Raw genomic sequence first — 18,726 nt, 5'->3', positions numbered from 1 at the left:
CCAGGGCCAGCCTCATGGCACAGCGGGTCTAGCTGGCCCCCCTCTCATCACATTCTAGGAGAAATGAGATGAGATCTGTTTGGGGGAGAAAACTGTGTAGTCACAAGAGGAAAAACGCCTGCCTGGTCCTCACCAGTTCCACACCTCAGCTCCATCATCAGAGAATGAACTCTTACAAGGGCATTTTATGACTTAAATGTATTTTTCACAGAGGTGATGCCAAGCAAAGAAAATCCTCTTTGAGTTATATCACGTTTTTGTTCAGCACTACAGCATCTTTCATCTCTAAGCAGTAAAATCAGGCCGTCATTCAAAGTTTAAGTTACTGTTTCGTTGAAAAAATGTCACCTGCATCTGGCATTTGGTCGGAAGTCTGCTTTGGCATTTTTGGTCACCTCTACCCACAGCTTCGTTTTTGTTGGCTCTTAGGAGCATACACAGGCTTTCTTCAGAGAGGCTTCTGACATTTCTTCTAGAGCAAGTAAAGGCAGAGAGAGGAAGAAATCGTCTAGAGCAGACACAAAGTGAGGTTGCCTGGCTGGTGATGTTTATCTCATGTCAGACCATGGTGGGATGTTAATGGCTTTTTCTGACCTTGGGGAGTGTTAGCTTTGGAAAGAATTGGTGGATTTGCTTAGCTGGCATCTGTTTTCTCATTCTGCGGAATGTCAGGGGCTGCTGGGGGTGTGACTTGGGCTCTTCATCACTCTAGAAATCTGCTGCTCTTTCTCCGTCTGCGTTTCTTTTATCAGTGAAGAGAGAGGGTGTTTATGCAGAGGCCCTAAGAGAAGTCCTCACCTGAGAAACCGTGAGTCACGAGAGCCTGCCTGTACTCTGGGGCAGTGATGGCAGAGACAGCAGACAACATGAGGAAGGCGGCCAGGACTGCCCCTCAGAAGGCAGATCCCTGGGGGCGCTTTGGGACAGGAGGCAGCAAAACCTCGGAAGGAGGATCACAGTGGAGAGGTGCTTCCCCATCATCTCCGCCACAGATGGAGGGCTTAGGAGCCTGCATTCTAAGGAGTTCAGAACAAGGAGATGATTTGTTTGAAGCCGCAGAAGAGGCCTTGGCTGTGTTGATTTAGGGAGGTTATGGATCTGATACAGACTTCTGTTTGCTCTGAGCTTCCTTTTCATGAGTGACTCAGTCATCCCGCCCATACCTTTGGGGGGCTGTGAGGTGCTCTATCCTGTAGAGCCACTTAGAATGTCTGTGGTTCGGGGCGGCTGGGTGGCTCAGTCAGTTAAGCATCCAACTCTTGATCTCAGCTCAGGTTTTGATCTCAGGGTTGTGAGTTCAAGCCCTGCATTTGTGGGTGTAGAGCCTCCTTAAAAAAAGTAATAGAAGAAGAAGAAGAAAAAAAATATGTCATGTCTGTGGTTGTCTTCTTTCATTTCTCCAAGAAACTCATTTTTAATTTGGTGGTAGTTCTGGTAGAACTTCAGATGATTGTTTCTTATCTCGTTGCTTGATTCTTTCCTTGAGCACACATGGGCACCTGCTGTGTTCTGGGCACTGTCCGAGGTGCTGGAATTGCAGCAGTGAATGCAAAGACCAAGATTCCTGCTCTTGTGAGGTCCGCGTCCCAATGAGACCATGACAAGAGCACTACAGAGACACTTGGGAGAGACACCACCTCTGTCTTTCCGCAGGCAGAACGGTGTAACTCAGTGCATGCTACCTCATTGTGTACTCCAGGGAGAATTCCCCAGAACATGTGGGACTGGGCTTTCTTTGTAGGAGAGGAGTTCCTGCAGCCACTCTGGGCTGACCACTGTCATTACAGCTCTGAGCTTACCAAACATCTTGACAAGCGACCATATAATTAACCCCTTCAGAGCACAAGCCTTAGGGTCAGATGGCTGGGTTTGAATTCAACCTCTGCAGCTTAGAATTGGCTTTCACTGGGCAAATGTTTCTGAGCCCCAGTTTCTTCGCTGGTAATTTGGCTGCTAGCAGAGTTCTCGTTGTGTAGAGGCTGGGGTGAAAATAAAGGGAGAAAGTGTAGGAAAAGCCTTTAGCACAATACCTTTTCCGTGAATTAATTGTAGTGAAACTTTATGTATATTATGAAGACTTTGAAGCCATTTCTACCAACACCATGGAGGCTGTAGATGGACTTTGCATTCGTAGCTTGACTTTGAGGGATATATATGCACGTGTACTACACAGAAGCTGGGCAGCCCAGCAGCTCAGTCATAAATGGGAAGGAAATGCTAGGGGCCATGAGGAGTAGGCTTGGGCCTGTGGAGAGACAGTGACATGGGTTGGAAATGTGCCTGGGGCCAGGGGCGACCTGGAGGAACATTGCCCAGGTGGGGAGGCTTCAGGTAGCAGGAGAGAGAGGCTGCCATATGAAAGGAGCATCAGAGTGGAACGAGACCTGGGGTGGAGAGCTGGGGGCCACTGTGGAAGGACCAGGGCAGGGTCGTTGGAGAGGCAGGGTCGGGGCCAGAGGGGATGGGCCTCAGAAACAAGAATTTGAATTTAATCCAGGCATGTGAGGAAGATGTCTGCATTTGGGGATCTTTGGCCTGACTCCCCATTAAGCAGGGAGGATCAGATTGGGTAGGAGGGACCAGGCAGTTTTTGCATCTGGTGGACTGTGAGAACCTACGTGCCATCCACAGGGCCAAGGAGTGTCAAAACCTTGAATTCCTGGTGAGAGATGACTCACTTCATTTGGGCAACTTGATGGCAGCTCATGGCCCCCAAGCCGTGTGTGATTGCTTGGCAGGTGGCGGGACGTCTGTTTATCTGTCCAAGCATCTATTAGTTCATCAGCATCTATTTACTACGTGGTTCTTTTTCAGATCTTTTTTCTACGCACTAAGGCTAAACAAGTGAACTACAACATTGTCTTTGTGGAACTCATGAGAGAGACAGGCGAGAAAGCAGTCATTGCAGTGCCAGGCAGCCTGTGGTGGAGGTGGGCACGGCTCGCAGGCACCCTTGGGGAAACCTGCCACAGGATCCCTGGGGGCTAGAGACAAAGCAATGCATTGAGGTGGACAGTGTCAAGGGGGAGCATGGAGGGTCCGTTAAGGGGGCAGCGTGCCGGAGCAGAGCCAGCGTGTGTTGGGAGGAGAAGCAAAGGGGTGAAGTTAAAAGGATACATGGGGTGTAGATCATCAGGGTCCTCTTTTGGGCTCACATTTTCACGTTCATCTGAGGCTGACGGGATGAGGAGTGGGTGTGAACTGGGATAGAGAAGCATACACATTAGCATTCTACAGAGATCCTTCAGGTGTGAACAGATACTGGAGGAATGGGAGAACGAAGGCAGGGCTGGCAGCACTGGAGGCATGAGCTGGAATTTGTTGTCCGTCATGTGCTGGGGAGTTGCCCAACCCTGGGGATCCCCCAGTTACCCGTTCTGTCCTGACAGCTACAGGGGTGGGGGATGGCTTTATCTAGTGCTAAGGAAAGGAAGGCTTGGGCAGGTTCTATGAATTGCTTAGACCCTCCCCTCTAGAAGGCAGTGGAGCCCCCGAGTGTCCGTCCCATCCCCTTTCAGGCCCATGGTGAAACAGAGGCAGGCAGAGCCTGAGTGGAAAGCCTCTCCCCCTCCATCATCACAGCTGGAGGGGTGAGAGCCCTGGTGGAAATTAGGTGCCACCCTCACAGGGTTCCACCTCCTGTGAATCCTATCTGTGAGGGAGTCTGTCCCGGCGGTGGCGTGGGGGGACAGGCGGCCAGGAGAGGTGGCTTCGCGAGGGCAGGGCACCTCTGAGGAAGCAGGGACAGCCGGAGAGACAGGCATCCCAGGGGCATTTATAGCGGCAGAGACGTTTTTATTTTAAGCAGGTGCCAGCTAGGAACATTCTCTTCCCCTCTCCTGGAGCTGCCTGAGCCCACACAGCCAGGCTGGGCGAGAGACTGTGAACGAGCCCCTGCTCCCGACCCGCCTCCTGCACCGCCTGGAGTCTCTGCTGGAGGGTTGCTGCTTTTTCCTCTGTTTGCAGGATCCTCTCCCTTGTCTCCTTCTGCCAGGCTTTCTCCGCTGCTTTTCTTCCTTTCTTCTCCTTCTCATCCTTTCCCCCCTCCTCTGTAAAATGGGATGGTACTCCCTAACCTCCTAGAGTTGCTGGCAAGATGATGCATTTCAGCAAGCCCTTTCCACCCACTGGGAGCTGTTGGCCCTAGCGCGTGCAAGCATCCAGTCGTCCGGTCCTTGCTCCGGAGAATGTTCTCAGGAACCTTCCCCCCCGCTGGGAGTCAGGTTCCGAGGCCTGATCTTGGAGCCCTCGCTGGTTGGGCCACTCTGGACTGCCAGCTCCTGAAAGCACTGTGCCCAGGAGATCCCCGGGGTAATATCTGATGCTTACTCTGTCAGCCCGGAATCGCTGCAGGGCTCGTGCCTCCAGGGCAGGTGAACCTGGGTGCCCTCGGCTTCCTGAACACAAAGGGAAGGCGCCCACCTCATCTTACTCAGTTCTGTCAGCTAATCTGCTTGAGTTTTGCAAGCGATCTTAGCTAACTGCAACCATTTAAAGTGACTTTGGAGAACATCACTAGCACCGGTGCAGGTGACGGGCAAGGGTTAGTGGGGAGCGGCCTGCTGCCTGACTTCCCTTCCCGTAGCTCAGCATCATGGCAGCTTCCGGCAGAGGACTCCTTCCCCCCCTTTCTCCACTTGCCCAGCCCTGGAGTCATTCCCTCCCCCTCTTCATTCAGCCATCCTGGGATGCCTGGAAAGACTTTGCCAGACCCCTCAATGTCCAGAAGTCTGTGAGGCACCGCACACAGCAATGGACTAGGGAGAAGGTGAATGATCTGAACTAAAAGTAGAAGTCTGCTATTTACTGGCCTTGTGACCTTGAGACGGTCCTTTGTTTTCTTGAGGTTTCACTTTCTTCATCTGCAAAATGAACCCACTCACATCTGCTCATACATAGTGTTATATAAAGTATATCCCATAAGTAAGCCAACGTGTGAAGCACTTGCTGTGTGCTAGGGTCTAGATGAAGATGCATGTTTTTGGGGCACCTGGGCGGCTCAGTCAGTCAAGCGTCTGCCTTTGGCTCGGGTCATGATCCCGGGGTCCTGGGATGGAGCCCTGTGTCAGGCTTCCTGCTCAGCGGGGAGCCTGCTTCTCCCTCTGCTGCTCCCCCTGCTTGTGCTCTTGCTTTTTCTCTCTGAAATAAATAAATAAAATCTTTAAAGAGAAAAAGATGCATGTTTTCTTCAGAGGTAGCCGTGTAGACAGAGGAGTACGTGCAGTGCGGTAACACAGTGAGCGAGAACGGCCCTGGGGCGCCGAGGCCCCCCCGAGGCCTGTCTGGTGGGGAAACAGGAGCCAGGCCAGGAAGAGGGGAAGATCTGAATCTGTTCTCACATCCAAGCGTCTGCCTGCCTCCTCAAATTCTAAGGACATCAGTCTCATTTCTATGTGGAGCCCTTTTCCTGTAGGGCTGGTAGGAAACTTGAACTCATTTCCTGAGTTTTTCCTCCTTCCTGGGGTTCTGTCACTCTTCAGAACTCTAACTCAGTCACTCACCTGTGCACATAGGCTGTGGCTATTGTTCACTCATTCCTGTACCCCACACGTTTCTACTAAGCCACGACGACACACGCCAGGTACTTTGCTGGGCACTGCGGGTATAGCAGTGAACAAAGATCCCTGTCCTCATGGAACTTAAATTCCAGCAAGGGAGAGAGACAGGAAATAGTAAATAAAACAAGAAATTCATAGTGTATTATAACATGGTGTGTGTGTGTGTGTGTGTGTACATACAGGAGAATAGAGTGGGAGGGTCAGGAGTGCTGGTTGTGATCACACAAGGGTGCTGAGAGAAGGCTTCATCAAGATGGTGACATCTGAGCAAAGGCTTGAATTATGCAAGGGGTCATGGGGTGGGGCATTTAAGCGTCCCTGTGTCCAGGGCTGCTTTGGAGGGGGGCTGTTTGCTGCTTCCAGGCCACGCTTGGCCCACCTGCATGGGGTCCCATCTTTCCTGGTGCAGACGTGGCTGTTTTCTCTCCGTGGGCTCTGTGGTCTCCCCAACAGGCTGATAGGAAGCAGGGCCTGGGAACTGCATGTCCTTCTGCATTGGTGCCATCTCCCCGAAATCCTAGATAGAGGGGAAATCCCACAGAAATGGGAAATTTCACAATATGATCCAGCCTTCGGAAGATCCCAGGCCGAGCAGACAGCAGGCACAGTCCCAAAAGGGAGAAGCAGTGGCGGTGAGGCATGCAAGCCCCAGGCGTGTGAGGTTGGGGCACCTAAAATATGGACCAGGGACAGGGGAGTAGCGGCGATGAGCCTGGGGACCGTGCAGCGCAGGGCAGCCACCCCACTGGGTGGGTCTGCTCCCCAAGGTGGGGTCACTGCTGGATGCACAGCATGGAGGGTGCCACAAATCAGTGGCTGCAGAGGTTGGTGTCCCTTGAACTCCTGCCGCTGGGGAGCTGGCCTCTTCCTTAGGCTCCCTCACATGGAGCCTTGCCCTTTCCTTTGGCATTTCACGTGCAGGATGCTCCCCTGGTCCTGTTGCATGAGTTAGAGGAAATTTATGCAGCTTTGCCTCTAAACGCAAACGTGTGACAACTTGTACTTGAACTGGACTGAAATTTGCCTCCTCATTTGCTGAAGAGGGGTTTGCTGAATGGTTGACAAGCTGACGGAGGTCAGGAGAAGGTAGGGGAGTTACTTAAGAGAACGACCTCAGACAAGATGCGTGTCTTCCTCCAGCCCCCGTTCGCTGTGTGCACCAAGAGTGTCTTTGCAAGACCTAAAACGCTGCCGTTCACTGCGCCTGCGGCTACCCTTCACATTGGGGGCCTTCTTGCTTCTGTCGCTAAGAGAATTGTGCTCCAGAAAAATCTCAATCGTTGGTCGAACAAATTCTTGCTGAAGGCCTGCTCTTCCGGCAGAATGGTGTCTGCTAGATCCTCACCGCCCACCAAGAGCTCGCCCCCTGGTGGGGAAGCGCAGGAGGACAAGTCATTGCAGTAGACACCAAGCCCTCCTACTGTATGGGGGGGAGCAGCTCAGGGGAGCTCATAGGCATGGTTTGCATGGTTTCTGGAAACATTGTCTCAGCACCACCAGGCAAAGCAAGTTACATTTATTTTTCTCCAGGCTTTGGTTTAATAATTTTTTTAATTGAACTATAATTAACCTGCAGTGTTATATTAGTTCCAAGTGTATAATATGATTCAGTAATTCCATACATTAGTCAGGGCTCAGCGTGATAAGTGTCCTCTTAGTCCCCTTCACCTATTGCACCCATCCCCCGATGACCTCCCCCTGGTAACCACCAGTTTGTTCTCTGCATTTAAGAGGTTTTTTTTCTTTTTGTCTCTTTTTTTCATCATTTGTTTATTTTGTTTCTTAAATTCTATATACAAGTGAAATTATCTGGTATTTCCCTTTCTCTGCTGACTTATTTCACTTAGCATTAGACCCTCTAGGTCCACCCATGTTGTACATGGCAAGATCTCATTTTTTTTGTGGCTAATATTCTGTTGTGTGTGTCTGTATGTATGTGTATAAATGTATGTGTATATATACCACCACATCTTCTTTATCCATTCATCTATCGATGGACACTTGGGTTGCTTCCTTATTTTGGCTATTGTAAATAACACTGTAAAAAACATAGGGGCGCATATATCTTTTCAAATTAGTGTTTTCCCTTTCTTTGGGTAAATACCCAATAGTGGATATACTGCATCACATGATAATTCTGTCTTTAAATTTTTGAGGAAACTCCACACTGTTTTCCGCAGTGGCTGTACCAATTTGCATTCCCACCAACATCTAGATATGTCTCCTCAGGCAACGAAAATGAAAGCAAAATTAAACTATTGGGACTACACTAAAATAGAAAGTTTTTGCACAGCAAGGGAAACCATCAACAAAACTACATGGCAGTCTACTGAATGGGAGAAGATATTTGCAAATGATATATCCAGTTAGGGGTTAATATCCAAAATATATAAAGAACTCCTACAAGTCAACACCAAAAACCAGTCTGATTGGAAAATGGGCAGAGGACCCGAATAGACATTTTTCTGAAGAAGACCTCCAGATGGCCAGCAGACACATGAGCGCCCGACATCACTCGTCATGATGGAAATGCAAGTCAGAACCACAGTGAGATATCACCGCACACCTGTCGGAATGGCTAGAATAAAAAAGACAAGAAAAAACAGGTGTTGGCAAGGATGTGGAGAAATTGGTATAGTAGTTATTGAATGTATGGAAGAATTTAAAAAACAAACAATGAGTACTTACGTACCCATCACCGAATTTGGCATTTGCTAACATTTTGTGAAATTCACGCCCTCTCTAGAGCCTACATACTTTCCCCGTTGAAACTTTTAGAAATACATTACGGATGCTGACACACCTCACTCCTAAGGAAACAGGCATTCTCCTATATGACCACTTTCGTAGGTCTTATTACACCTACGAGAACAATAACCCAGGAATGTCATGTAATATGCAGCCCTCGTTAAAACCACAGCGCTTTTTCCCAGAATGTCTTTTAGAGCTTTGTATAATGGTTGTTTTTCAAGATCCAGTGAAGCCTCACCCACTGCATTTGTTCCAGCTTTTTAATTTCTTCTAATCTAGAAGAGTGACCTGCTCACCCTAGGGTTTTTTTGTGGTTGCTTACCTTTTGAAAGTTCAGGCATTATCTTATAAAGTGTCTTCAATTTTAGACTTGTTCTCTAACGAATAGATTGAGGTGAGGCGTTTTGGCCCCTATCCCCTGGAGGCACTGTTGTGTATACGTCCTTGTGCCGAAGGGACATTAGCCCGTCTTGCTGTTGCTGGTGCCACATTGGCCCCTTGGCCCTGCATTAAGGTGTGACTGCCATGTATTTTTATTGAAAACGTACATTTCCCTCGTTTAATAATGAGGTGTGTGGTCTGCGGGTGGTGCTTGGAGGCCATGTGATTGTCCTATTCCCCAATTCCTTTTACCCACGATTTCTAATAAACATCAAATGATCCTTTCCTGACTCATATTATTACATGGGGAGTTGCCAAATGATTTTCTAATTCAAGCATTCCTTCTCAATTTATTTAGCTGGCATTCTTCTGTAAAGACGAGCTCTTCCTTTTTCACATTTTTAGCAACTTGATCTCAAGGTGTAAGGTTCTGCTTTCTTTGGAATCCTTAACTCAGACCAGTGTGTGCGCATGCGTGTGTGGGGCGGGGGAGGGAGAATGCCCAAGCCTGAGCCCCGAGTCACAGTCACACACAGGGCTCTGTGCATTCAGCTGAGATGGTCCCTTCCGCTATCCTCCCCACTCCCTCCTCTGTAGGTACACTGGCTTCCTTATGACCATCAGGTGCAGTCAGCGTCTTCCACCTCGGGGTCTTTTCCTGGAATCCCTTTACCCCAGAGGGCTGCATGGCTCACTTTATTCTTTTCTCTGCCCAGGTGTCATCCTTCCAGATTGCCTCATCACCCCGTGTAATAGGCCCTCCCCTCCCCCATTATTCTCCGTCCCTTATTCTCCTTGTGCTGCTTTACAGTCCTCATCTGCTCCCGCCATATAAACTTCACGGCAATAGTGTTTTTGGCTTGTTAGTTCAGAGCCTGGTACCGGGCCTGGCCCATAGTAGGTGCTCAGTAAATATTTGTGGGCTGCGAGAAGGAACACATACATGAATGCGTGTTTGGAAAAGCTCTGAACAAGCCCCAAAACCCTTCTTTTGTTTCTCTTCACTCCTCCTTTCACATGACCACAGGGACAGTCAAACCCCAGACAGAGACGGACAGCTGTTCTTCCGTCTGTCAGGAATAGCATGTGTAGCCAGCAGCCACTCAGTTCCTGCCCACTCAGTAAAGCCAGCAGAGCCATGAGATTACCCCCCCCTTCTTTGACATGATTTTTGGGGAATAAAAACAAATCAGAATTCATCAACTGTGAACAAAATTGTCAACTGTGAACTATCAACAGTCTGGTTTAAAAATAGATGATTGGTTGATGAAATAGAGTGGAGAAAGCAATTTAAATAAAATGTTAAAAATAATACCCAAAGTATGCAAGGCAAAGCAAAGAGTGTGGGGTGGTGGAGAAGTGTACTCAGTGGGATCTGTGGGAGCAGTGAACCAGAGAGAGGTTATTAGTTTTGCTTTACAAATCACAGAAGAGAAAGGTTTACTGGCCATTTGCAGTAACATTCACTCATTCCGACGTGTTGGTGTGTTATGCAAAATGGAGGGAAGGTTGGTTGGGAAATCTGCTAGCACATTTATTTTTAAGTAGGTCAACATTTTGAATATTTCTGCCTGTTCGCAAAGTCTTTGGCTCCCTCCATCTTTTGCATTTCTGTGCGGACTGGGGAAGACATTTCTCTCCCAGAAGCGTCAGATTATGTCTGCGTTTCTCTTCGTGTTTCTATGAATATGGTATGGGTTCCTGTACAAAGTTTAAAAAGTTGTTTAAAAGTTGTTAATTTCCCACTTTCTGGGCTCACCTCCTTTAAATACTTAGGGCTAATTATTTGTTTTACTCCTTGATCATAAAATCAATATGAAGTCTTTGATTTTTCATATTTTCACCCGTGAGTCACAGCTGATAGTATTTGGCCAAGTTCTGTATGATCATCTGCCCAACACCCTCAGGCTGCTGTTCCAGGTTGTTTTTTTTTTTGCTTTACAGGGGAACTGAGTCACTTGGCACAAAGGTCTGTGCTTTAAAACCTAAGACAAGGCATTTCCATTCCTTTTAAACATCTGGGCCGAAGGTGTATTAGTTGGCTGGGGCTGCACTGACAGGGTGCCACGAACTGCGTGCCTCAAACAACAGGGATTTATTGCCTCACAGCCCTGGGGGTAGAAGTTGGGAGCCAAGGTGTGGGCAGGGTTGGTTCCTGCTGAGGTCCTGAGTGAGAATCTGTCTCCCGCCTTTCCTTAGCTTCTCGTAGCCCCAGGCGTTCTTTGTAGATGGCCGTCTTCTCCCTGTGTCACCTCACCCCTCCACTTTCCCTCTACGCGGGTCTGTCTCTGCGTCCAACTTCCCCCTTCATATAAGCACGGCAGTCCTATTGGACTAGGACCCATGCTTCTGAGCTCATTTCAAGTTGATTATCTCTGTAAAGACTCTCTACGTCCTGGGGTTGGGACTCCCAAATATCTTTTAGGAGGGATATAATTCAAAACCCAACACAAGGTGCGAGGTCATCTCTTCTAGAGGCTAAGTGGTGGCCAGGGCGGTGGTGATTCCTCTCTGCTTAGACCCACTTCTGATATGGTCCAGGGCTGGAAGGGCTTTCCCTGACAGGCGGCAGTGACCATCTGAGGGCTCTTTCCATTTGTTCAGTGTGGCTCTTTCCCCGTTGGGAGGAGGAGCTCTGGGGCCTGCCTGCAGCCCTGGCTTTTTGGGCGCTTTGAGTAACTGACTGGCTCTGCATTCTAAATCCAAAAAATTCATTTATACCTCTTCTCTTCTCTCCCCATAATTTTTTCTAAAAAAAAATTGTGGGTGCCCCTTTATCAATTCTCAAGAATGTCATTTTGTATTTTTTTTTAATTCTTGTTTTATTTTGTTTTTTTACTTTCCCATCTCTAAGCCACAGGCTCTAAGTGATAGGCTCCCAGTCTGCTCTGTTTAAGTTGGAGTTCTGCACACACTGTTCTGACACAGGTCAACAAAGCCTGGCAGGGGCAGGCGGACGGCCTGCATCCCTAGTGCCTCGAGGGCAGGTGTGGAGGGAGCCGATAAGTGCCACCCGAGCACGTCCTTACGGCCAACAAATCATCATCCACGATTTTGCCAGCTTGCCCCTGCAGTTCTGGGCACACAGTGGGAGAGAAGGCGTGTGAGTCTGGAGGCTTGTCACGTGGGAGAGGAGCCAGTGCTGTCTCTGTGGTTTGGGAAATGCTTGGGTCTCCCTCCTCACATCTCCGTGGGAGAATTGGCATTCTCGCGCTCTGTTCCTGCTGCCTCTTTGCCAAAGGGAGGCTGCGTCTGTCCTGATAGGTGCCCAGACCCAGTGCCTGCTGGGTCAGGAGCCTGTTCACAGAACCACTGCTTGGGAAAAGTACTGTGAGTTGCCTCTTTTTCTCTCGGCCCCGTTCTCTTGGCAGCCCCATACTGAAGGGCCAGCACACCTGCCTAGTGTTTTCAGAATCGGCATGTGCACAGCACAGGGCCCACTTCTGCAGAGCCCAGCTGGGTCTGTGCATTTTCTCCACTTGGGGTTGCAGGTGAATGGCAAGGGCTTTCCCGAGCATCTGTTGCCTGTGGGTTGGCAGAAGGCGTTGGAGGCCTTTGCTTGGCGTGAAGGCCTCGGTCATTGCAGCCCAGTCTAGCTGGAAGCACTGTACTTTGGAAGTTACCTGGCCCCTGTGAGGAAAGCTGGTGCAGTGACTGTCTTTTGGCCTCCATAACTGTTCTTCCCTAGCAAGAGCCTGGGGGAGAAGGGGGTGGGACTGAGTGAAGTGCTATGGGAAGGGGACATGCCTGAGGTGTCCCAAGGAGGCCCCCGCCCAATGACAGTGCAGGACTCAGGCTCAGAGCCGGGTGCCCTCTCCCCTTGCCCGTGGGTGCCCACGCGTACTCATTTACTCCTCTTAGCAACAGTCCCCAGGAGGCGTGGGTAGAGCTCTGTTGTCACGTTGATAGAAGCCCGTCAACTTTGTTTTATATTTTCTCATGAAATATTTGGTACATAAATGTAGATGTCTCATTTCCATAAGTTGCCAAGCCCAACAACCAAAGCCTCAGAATCTCCCATGAAGCTTGGGAAATAAACCATTTTCAGTTCTTATAGTGTTTTTCTGGGTGCCTGTCTGATGCCAACCTCCTGCCTCTGCCCCAGAGGTCGCCCCTGTCTTGGTATTTGTCACCCTACCCCCTCCCATATATATTTACATATATACATAGGTATCTCTAAATAACATGTGTTAAGCTTTATAAAAAATGGAATTCTAGTTCTTTGAGCTTCATTTAAATGCCACATAGTGTCCTGGAAGATTAAAAAAAACAGACCTGTGCCCTTGAAACATGGGTTTTCACTGGTGCAGATAAATCGTTTTCTCTGGCGGCACCTCCCTGGGGTCCGGGAAGAGGTCCGGCTGCCTCCGCAGATTGTGACAGTGGCCATCCACGAGAGGGAACTCTGGGGCCAGCCAAGGAGGTTGAGTACTAGAACCACAGTCCACGGGGGCTCAGGCGAGGCCAGGCCACCCGGGGGAATGAGTGTTCTGGGCATCTGGGAAACAAATGGACAAGACTCCAACTCTAGCGATGGACGGGGGTCAGCGGGAAGGCTGGAAGGCCAAGTGCTGCACGTGGAGCTCGCAGAGGGGACTCAGGCAGCAGGGGTGGGTCAAGGATGGTTCACCGTGAACATCGCGAAGACCGAGCTCCAGCACCTGCATTCCTTGTGCGGGCGGAGTGGTCGCTCCTGGGGACCGCAGCAGAGTCTTAGAGCTGCCCAGGGAGCACCTCCTTCTGCCTTTATCTTTTAGCAACTATTTACTGAGCACCAACTATGTGCCTGGGTAAGACAGTGACTTAGAGTTTTTCCAGCTGATAAGGACCTCATGATCTAGTCGGGAGTCAGGGCTGTTACCTTTGGCTACGTTATGCTCTGCTCACAAAGGATTCCCAAACATCCGTGGCTTACGGCAGACAGCAAACATTAATTCCTTGTTCATGTTGTGTATTCGCTGTGGGTTAGCTGCAGCCTGGTCCTTGCCCTCCGCCCTCTGGTTTCCAGGCCAGAGGAGCAGCCCTTCTGTGGTATGTGTCATTTCTGTGGTAGAGGGAAGGGCAAGAGGTAATAAAACCAAGCAGAGGTTCTTAAAACATCTGCTGAACTCTGGCCTGTCACACCTACTCACTGTCCACAGAGTGGGCGAGTCACGTGGCCAGGACTGATGTCAGGGGGAGGGAAGCCCATTTTCCGGGCAGTGATCAGAGCAGAGATTCCTCTTGCAGGGAGGTGAGAGAATGGGAAGATAAGGTTTTATAGTCAGTAAGTGTATTAAATTTTGATTTTACAAAATAAATTTTCATATACAAATATATTGTTGCCCCTAAGTTAGATTTGGGGGTTCTGTTGAGAAAATAGCTTGAGAACTGAAGCAGGATTGTTCCAGAGCAGTGGGGCAGAGGGAGGCGGTGGACTGGCCACCGTGGTCTTCTCTCTAGCCCTTAGCACGTGCACACAGGCTGCAGGATCTGAGAAGAACCTTCTTACAGGGGCAGTGTCCTTGCCCCCTTCCAGTCTTCCCCTTGGAGAATGCTCTGTCCCTCTGTCTGGTAGCAGGCCCATCCCATTCCTATGGGTCTTTCTCGTGCCACATCCCTCCATACACAGGACTCCTGCCCACTTCACAGCCTTGGCCCATGGCTTTAGAAGGATGTGCTCTTTTTTGCCTCCTCATGAAGTCTCTTGATGTTGGAGGCCTGGGCCGTGGCTGCCTTTCCTCCAGTCCCCAGCATCCCTCCAGCCACACCGGGCACATACTGGATGCCGAACAAGTACGTAGAGAAGGCAGTTGCATCAAGGGGAAGTCATCAGCCCGCAGGCTGGCCTGTTGCTCTCTCTCTCTCTGTGAGGCTGGCCACCAGGTGGGGGCAGATGGAATTAGCCCAAGTGACAGCAGTACAGTTAGACAGATTTGAAGCAGTCCTGCCCTCGGTCTGTAAGCGGGATGGGGACTGAAGATCGGCCTCCCCAATGAGCCAGTATTCATCTGTCCTTGTGTTGCTTTGCAAATGCTAGTGGGTTTTCAGAAGTACGCGTTTGTGTTTTCCAAGGGCAAGGACTGTATCTCCTCTTTTTTTTTCCCCCCTCTTAAAAGATTTCCATGGCCCCTGGTAAGAACCGCTCACAAAGTGGGTGCTTGGTATAATTTGCCTGTCTCCTCTTCCTTGGAACTTCCACCAGATACAAATATGGCCCTAGGCCTGTGGGCCTTAGCAGAAGGCTGATGACATGCAGGCCTGGATCCTGAGACTTGTACAAGTGGAAAAGGAATGGACTGTCAGACAACTGAGATCCAGGCCAGTAGCAACCTGGGGTACTGTATGGGATGTCTGTTCTCCCGCGTCTACATTGTAGGAGCAGCGATGTGGGACCAGGAAGTACCTGGCCCTGCACTCAGACATGGCTTGGAATCCACCCTGTGTGGGCATCGCGATCTTTCGCGGGTTATTTAACCTCTCTGAGTCTGTTTCTTATCCCTTAGTGTCAGGGTCCTAAAAATGCTATTAATTCTTGTGTTCTTTTGTACCTATAAACAACATCCTTTCTGGCCTGTGTTCTGAATCCATTGAGACGTGGCGATAGAAGAGGCAGAAAGAGCGAAACTGGCAGAAAGTGACCAAAACACTACCAGTGTGGCTGACAAAGGGTTGACAAGAACAGATGCCGGCTTTTGGGTTTCACTGTTGAATCTGAGAATTAGATGGGTGCTTGCAGCCAGTCCCAAGCTGGAGACACCCACAGGCGTCCTCTGGGGGAAGGACTGTGTAGCATGCAGGTTTGGGGTGATTGAAGCAAAAGCAGTCACTCCCTGCTTGTTCTGGATGGGTCGAGGCTGGACCTCACATACGTCATCCATGTGCATTAGCCAGGTGGTTACTCAGCCTCCGTGCCCACGAGAGCGTGTGAGCAGCTGAGAGGGCCTAGGTTCACTGCCCTGGGGCAGAGGCACCCTATGTAAGGAGTCAGGAAACGGGGGGAGGTGGCCTCCTGATGAGGGGGTGGGCCTTTGTAGCCCCCCCGGGACTCTGAGTTGTCCTTTCAGATGAATACTTCTGTTAACAGTTAAAGTTGCATTTATCATAGACCAAAGTAAGTGCCACAGTGCTCTGCAGGGATCTTGGATGTTAACCCATGCATTTGGAAAGATATAAAAGGCCACTTCTTATTCAGCATTCTCTATTTGGACCTTGAGCTGAGATGCACTCCTTCCTTCTCTGCCTTTGCTCCCATGAGCCTGCCTGGTTGGAGCGGCACTGGCCGCTTCCTAGGGAAGCCACGTGGGGGGTGTGCTCAGTGGCATTCTTAAATATTTTTTTTTTTTTTAGATTTTTATTTATTTATTCATTCGACAGAGATAGAGACAGCCAGCGAGAGAGGGAACACAAGCAGGGGGGAGTGGGAGAGGAAGAAGCAGGCTCATAGCAGAGGAGCCTGATGTGGGGCTCGATCCCATAACGCCGGGATCACGCCCTGAGCCGAAGGCAGACGCCCAACCGCTGTGCCACCCAGGCGCCCCTCAGTGGCATTCTTAAAGCCTCTTCTGTCTCTCTTTTGCAGTGCAAGTTGGAGTTCCATGCTTGTTCCACTGGCAAAAGCCTCAGCATCCTCTGTGACGGGCCCTGTCCATGTCTCCCGGAGCCTGAGCCACCAAAACACAAGACAGAAAAGAATGGTGAGTGGGGATTGCCGGAGACCCCTGGAGGGAGGCTGTCGCGGCTGAACTCTGCCCCCGTGCCAGGCAGCTGGCTGTTAACAGAGCTGTTTGAGGCCACACGGGGGAAACGGAGGGACTTGGCGATTACTCCAGCTTGTGTAGGGACTTGAAACTGAACTGCCTTCAGCTACCATTAGAAAGACAAAGAAGAGCTAAGAGTCTTGGAACATAATTCTCTGAGACCAGGATATGCAGTAGGTTCTTTCAAACGTTATGTCGCCTGTGACACAAGAAGGGCAGGTTTGTTCATGTCTCAGACCTCGGCCTGCCCTGGGGCACGTCTTGGGGTCTTCCTTGAACTTTAATCTGGAAGTCCTTTGAACTTCTCAAAGCCACGTTTCAAAACAGGGACTGCAGAGATGTCACAACAGTGGAGAGTCTCCCCCCCAAAAAAAGGCATTTCTTCATTAATATATTCTGCTTGGAATGCGCACGGAGCAGGGGACACAGGAAAGGAGAGAAACTCTCCAGGGGCGGCTGTTTCTCTCCCATGGACGAGAGGGGCAGAGAAGGTTGGCCTTATTTGGATGTTTCAGTGATGGAGCAAGTAAGGCTGTCCCTCTGGCCTTGGCCCATTTTTGAGCCTTCCTTAATGAGACCCAAGATGGAAGTTGGCATCTGCCTTCTGTGGGGCTGGGCTTTCTCTGTTATAGCTGCTGTTCCCTGGAAAGTGTTGCATGTTTCTGTGCGTGAGTGTGTGCGTGTCGCACACATGTCTCTTGTAAGGTGTCTTCTGCTAATGGGAGAGGGTGATCGGGGTGTGGGTGTTTATGCAGTCCCCTCTTCCTAGGTCCTGCGGCCTTTTTCAGGGCACATAGGTGAAGATGCTGGAATGTGCATTCGTTCATGGTGGCGGTCACAGGAATATTGTGTTAAGATGCTCTTTGGAAGGTCTGGGTGAGAATGTGGAAGGACCTTGTAAACCAGCTCTAAGGTCACAGATAATCCCCATAAATTCCTCTGGATTAGCATAAAGCTGGTCTCACTGTGTTTGGGCCTGATTCGTTTATGTAACGGCAGTAAGAAATGTTCCTTCATGTCCATGCATCCCCTTGGAGCATGGTCTGAAAACCTGAAGCCCTCTGCTGTGAAGAAACTGCAACATCCAGAAAATTCACTTCTGTCTGGGAATTTCTTAGTTCTCTTGGGAAGTTTCTGCACTGTCTGTTATTCCGGATATATTGTTTCCTGGTTTTATGTACCCTGCTATTCTGAGGTGAGGAAGCCAAACCAAGAAAGTCATCTCCATTATTTTCCCTATGGTATCTCTACAAGGGGGGCGGGGATTCACCTCTCCTCAGGGGCCCCAGATCTGCTCAGGCTTCCTGATTCGCCTTGGTCAGCTAACAGACTGGTTTCCTGGGAAGTCTCCAAATGAAGTGAAATGCCTGTTCCTCCCTCCTTCTTTCCTTTCCTTCCTTCGTAAACCCTATGCCCAATGTGGGGCTTGAACCCCAGACTCAGAGATAAAGTGTTGTATGCTCTCCTGACTGAGCAGCCCGGCATCCCAATGCTTACTTCTTAACGGTGGGCTTGTCACCCCTGATTAAATGAGATTCACTCTCAAATATGACACTCCAGGTACAGCCTTGCCTGTACCATGCATTTGTTTAATTATGTTCTGGTAAAAATTAGAGCAAATTCTTACTGAACCTTTGCAAATTACTGCATTGCCATTAACAACAAAGGGACTTAGAAAAGAGTATTGTTGGAGAATCCTGAAACGTCAGTGAGAACAAGAATGCCATTTAAAAGTGTTTCATTTGAAAATGTTTGAAAAGGGTGAACTACTAGGTTAGTAGTAAGAGATAAATCAGGAAGAATGAGAAGGGACTTCATATACCTATCAGCAATGACAATAATAAAAAAGTAATACCAACAGAATTCCAAAACAAATAATCAAAATTATATTTCCTTCATCAGTTCTTTTAGTTCTCTATAATTATTTTTTGCTCCACTGGCTCTTGGGTCAGTGGTTTGCTTTTATGAAGTCATCTGCCTGTGCGCGGAGAGGAGCTCTGGAACTCCACACTGTGTCTCATATCATCTGGAGCTTGTCTGGGAAATATCACCTTGGAAGCTTGCAATGATGAGTCTGTTACTTGCAGTATCGATCAAACTTGCTACACTTCTTTGCCTGAGGCTCTGAGACTGTCCTCCTTGGTTTAAGACCCACTTTCTGGGCTGTAACTTAATGCAGAGTTTTTATACAAGCGTGAGGGGGAAGCAGAAACTACCTGCTGATAAGACCGAATGGCTGGAGTGAACTTACTACATATCCAGCAACATCCTCACGGAGGAGACTATAATCCCCTATC

General features: G+C 49.4%; 1 protein-coding gene across 3 annotated transcripts in view; it reads left to right on the top strand.

Moving 5' to 3' along the window:
• The window catches only part of SPOCK1 (SPARC (osteonectin), cwcv and kazal like domains proteoglycan 1), a 500,255-nt gene that overhangs the window by 397,287 nt on the left and 84,242 nt on the right, over nt 1-18,726 (top strand). For all 3 annotated transcript variants that reach the window (XM_034656051.1, XM_034656050.1, XM_034656049.1), the window contains one exon: nt 16,252-16,366. In XM_034656051.1, coding sequence (XP_034511942.1) covers nt 16,252-16,366 — 115 coding nt within the window. The remainder of the gene's footprint in view (nt 1-16,251; nt 16,367-18,726) is intronic.

This window comes from Ailuropoda melanoleuca, chromosome 3, assembly GCF_002007445.2.
Source record: "Ailuropoda melanoleuca isolate Jingjing chromosome 3, ASM200744v2, whole genome shotgun sequence".
In the NCBI taxonomy this organism is placed as follows: domain Eukaryota; kingdom Metazoa; phylum Chordata; class Mammalia; order Carnivora; family Ursidae; genus Ailuropoda; species Ailuropoda melanoleuca.
The sequence above is the reverse complement of the archived record's forward strand: the minus strand, read 5'-3'. Positions and strand labels throughout refer to the sequence as shown.